This window comes from Urtica dioica, chromosome 11 (assembly GCF_054948205.1).
Source record: "Urtica dioica subsp. dioica isolate 48M chromosome 11, U.dioica_male_clone48M_v1_H2, whole genome shotgun sequence".
In the NCBI taxonomy this organism is placed as follows: Eukaryota; Viridiplantae; Streptophyta; class Magnoliopsida; order Rosales; family Urticaceae; genus Urtica; species Urtica dioica.
In genome coordinates this window covers 8366579-8368730 of record NC_142766.1, presented here as the reverse complement: position 1 = coordinate 8368730, position 2152 = coordinate 8366579, and the positions used below count along the sequence as shown (strand labels likewise).

Here is a 2152-nt window from a genome sequence, read left to right as displayed (position 1 = left end):
AAGTAACCGATAGATAATTAATACTTAAAAAAAAAATTCAATTTTACATCATACGCTCAATTACAATATCAAAACTATGGAGGACATATAATAAACAATATCAAATAAAAGTAACTAGATCAAATATGATGATTGTTTCGACAATCTATGTGGTATTTTCTTCAATCATTTATTTATTGATACAAACTTGATTAGGATCTGTAAGAAATAGTTTACGAAGCTTATCGCTAGAGTTAGGTTACAGGTATAATTATAAACTCATGCATGCGTAAAATTGAAAGTGGTGATAGAAGGAAAATGGCTCCTTTATTTATAACTCGTAAGAGCTAGAAAACCACACATATGTTTCTAACATACATACATAACATAACATGGATTCAACATGCTGCTCTCTCGCTATGAGAGAGCTACTCTTACTACTAGAGAGCCACTTGGGGAGGACTAGCTTGTTTTTACGCCGCCACACGCATTTGGATGCGTTGGAACTCCGATGATGGAGTGTTATCGAACCAGTACTTCAAGTCATGTCCATAGCTCACTCCCAGCATGTCGCAGTACCTCTTGTAAAATCCGATGCTTGAAGATCTAACGGCAAAGTCGTCGTGCCCAAAAGCGCGGCTAATAATGTTGCCGATCACACCTTTGTTTGGGATTCTGTTCGCGGCGGAGTTGGCATTGAGGACAATGTCATGGCATGAAGGTTTGTTGTCGTGCTGGGACATCCAGAACCACAAGGCCGTCTTGAATGATATGATTGGATCCTTTTCTACCAAGTCAGGGTTCTGAATCAGGTCCTCTCCAATGGCTTGGCCGGCAAGTCCGTAGTTGAAGTTGCTATATAAAAAAAAAAACAAATAATATTATTTGACTGCTACTTTAGAATGAATAAATATAAGAACAAAACTACTATGCACTGACTGGGTGAGCTGGATGGGTCCTCGAGGGCTGTATTTTTTGCCGGCAGCGCAAGGCCAGTCGGAGGAGGTACAGAAGTCATTCTCAGTCACATTAGTTGTATTGATATGACAAAGCCCCCATGCATGAGGGTTTTCCACGTCAGACCTTTCCCCTTCAAATAAAACCCCAAAAAGAAATGTAAAATTTTGTGCGGATTACACAGCACCGTGAAGGGATAGTATACTACCTGATGTTGCTTGGGAGATATGGGCGAGGAACGCTGCGACCTCTCTCTTGCGTGTCGCAACATCTCTGATGGTCCCGAAAGCTGGGAAGGACTCGGCGGCTACGAGGAAGGAGTGGTAGCTGTAGAAGCCCTGGCTCGGACAGTCCTTGCGGTGGGAGAACATCTGGTCGAACAGCGGCTCGGTGACGACGACGTTGCCGATGGAGTTGGCGGTGGAATTGCCGCTGAGAGCGACGCGGGGTCCACGGACGGAGGAGGAGCAGCAGTACTGGCCCCGGCCGCACGGAGGGTTTCCGACAGCGGCGCCACAGCGGTGGTCCGACCTCTCGCCGCTCCAGCACTTGTTCTCGCAGGTGCCGCCGCAGTAGGGCTCCGAGTCGCCGCACCAGCCCCAGATGCTGCAGCACCGCACGCCGGGACACGTACCCCCGCCGCCTTGGCTTCCGCACCTCTGCTGTGCCGACACTAGACCAACCGCCATAGCGGAGGACATGATCACTACGGCAGCTCCGGTTCGGGCTGATCATGAAATTTTAATCTTGGCTATCAAAAGTTTTTTGAAAACGTAAATTTGACTACTTTGCTGAAAAGTTAAAACTTTAGCTACTTTGCTAAAGAGATAATGGCGGCAAAAAGGCCTAAAGTTTTCGACTTGTAACACTTATATTCCCAATGTTTGAACTTCGTGGGCAAAATACCCAAGCTTACAAAGTTGTGTCACCGTTAGTGTTTTAGACGTTAATATTAGATGTGGAACAAATGAACGGTGAGATTGTATTACAAAATATTAAAAATATTTATTTAATTGATAATTCAATTTTTCTTTCAGAAAACAACATAACAAATATTTGTGATGTAAATAAAATAAAATAAAAACGTAAAAATAGAAAACCTTTTTTATCAGAAAGAGGAAAAACCAAATTAAAAAAAAAAGGAACAAACAAAATCCCTAAATCCAAGAAGATGGAGACGCAGGAATTCGAAGCTTTGACCGAAGGAGAAGTTGAA

At 43.4% G+C, this 2152-nt stretch overlaps 1 protein-coding gene across 1 annotated transcript; it reads right to left on the bottom strand.

Annotated features, from left to right (window-relative positions):
• Positions 1-287: 287 nt before the first annotated feature.
• Positions 288-1646, bottom strand: LOC149381000 (lectin/endochitinase 1-like). The gene is made up of 3 exons (XM_089601705.1): positions 1145-1646; positions 919-1069; positions 288-834 (listed from the first exon to the last, which is right to left on the bottom strand). Exons 1-3 carry the CDS (start codon positions 1635-1637, stop codon positions 453-455), a joined length of 1026 nt encoding a protein of 341 aa, XP_089457831.1. The 5' UTR covers positions 1638-1646; the 3' UTR covers positions 288-452.
• Between the last annotated feature and the right edge of the window lie 506 nt (positions 1647-2152).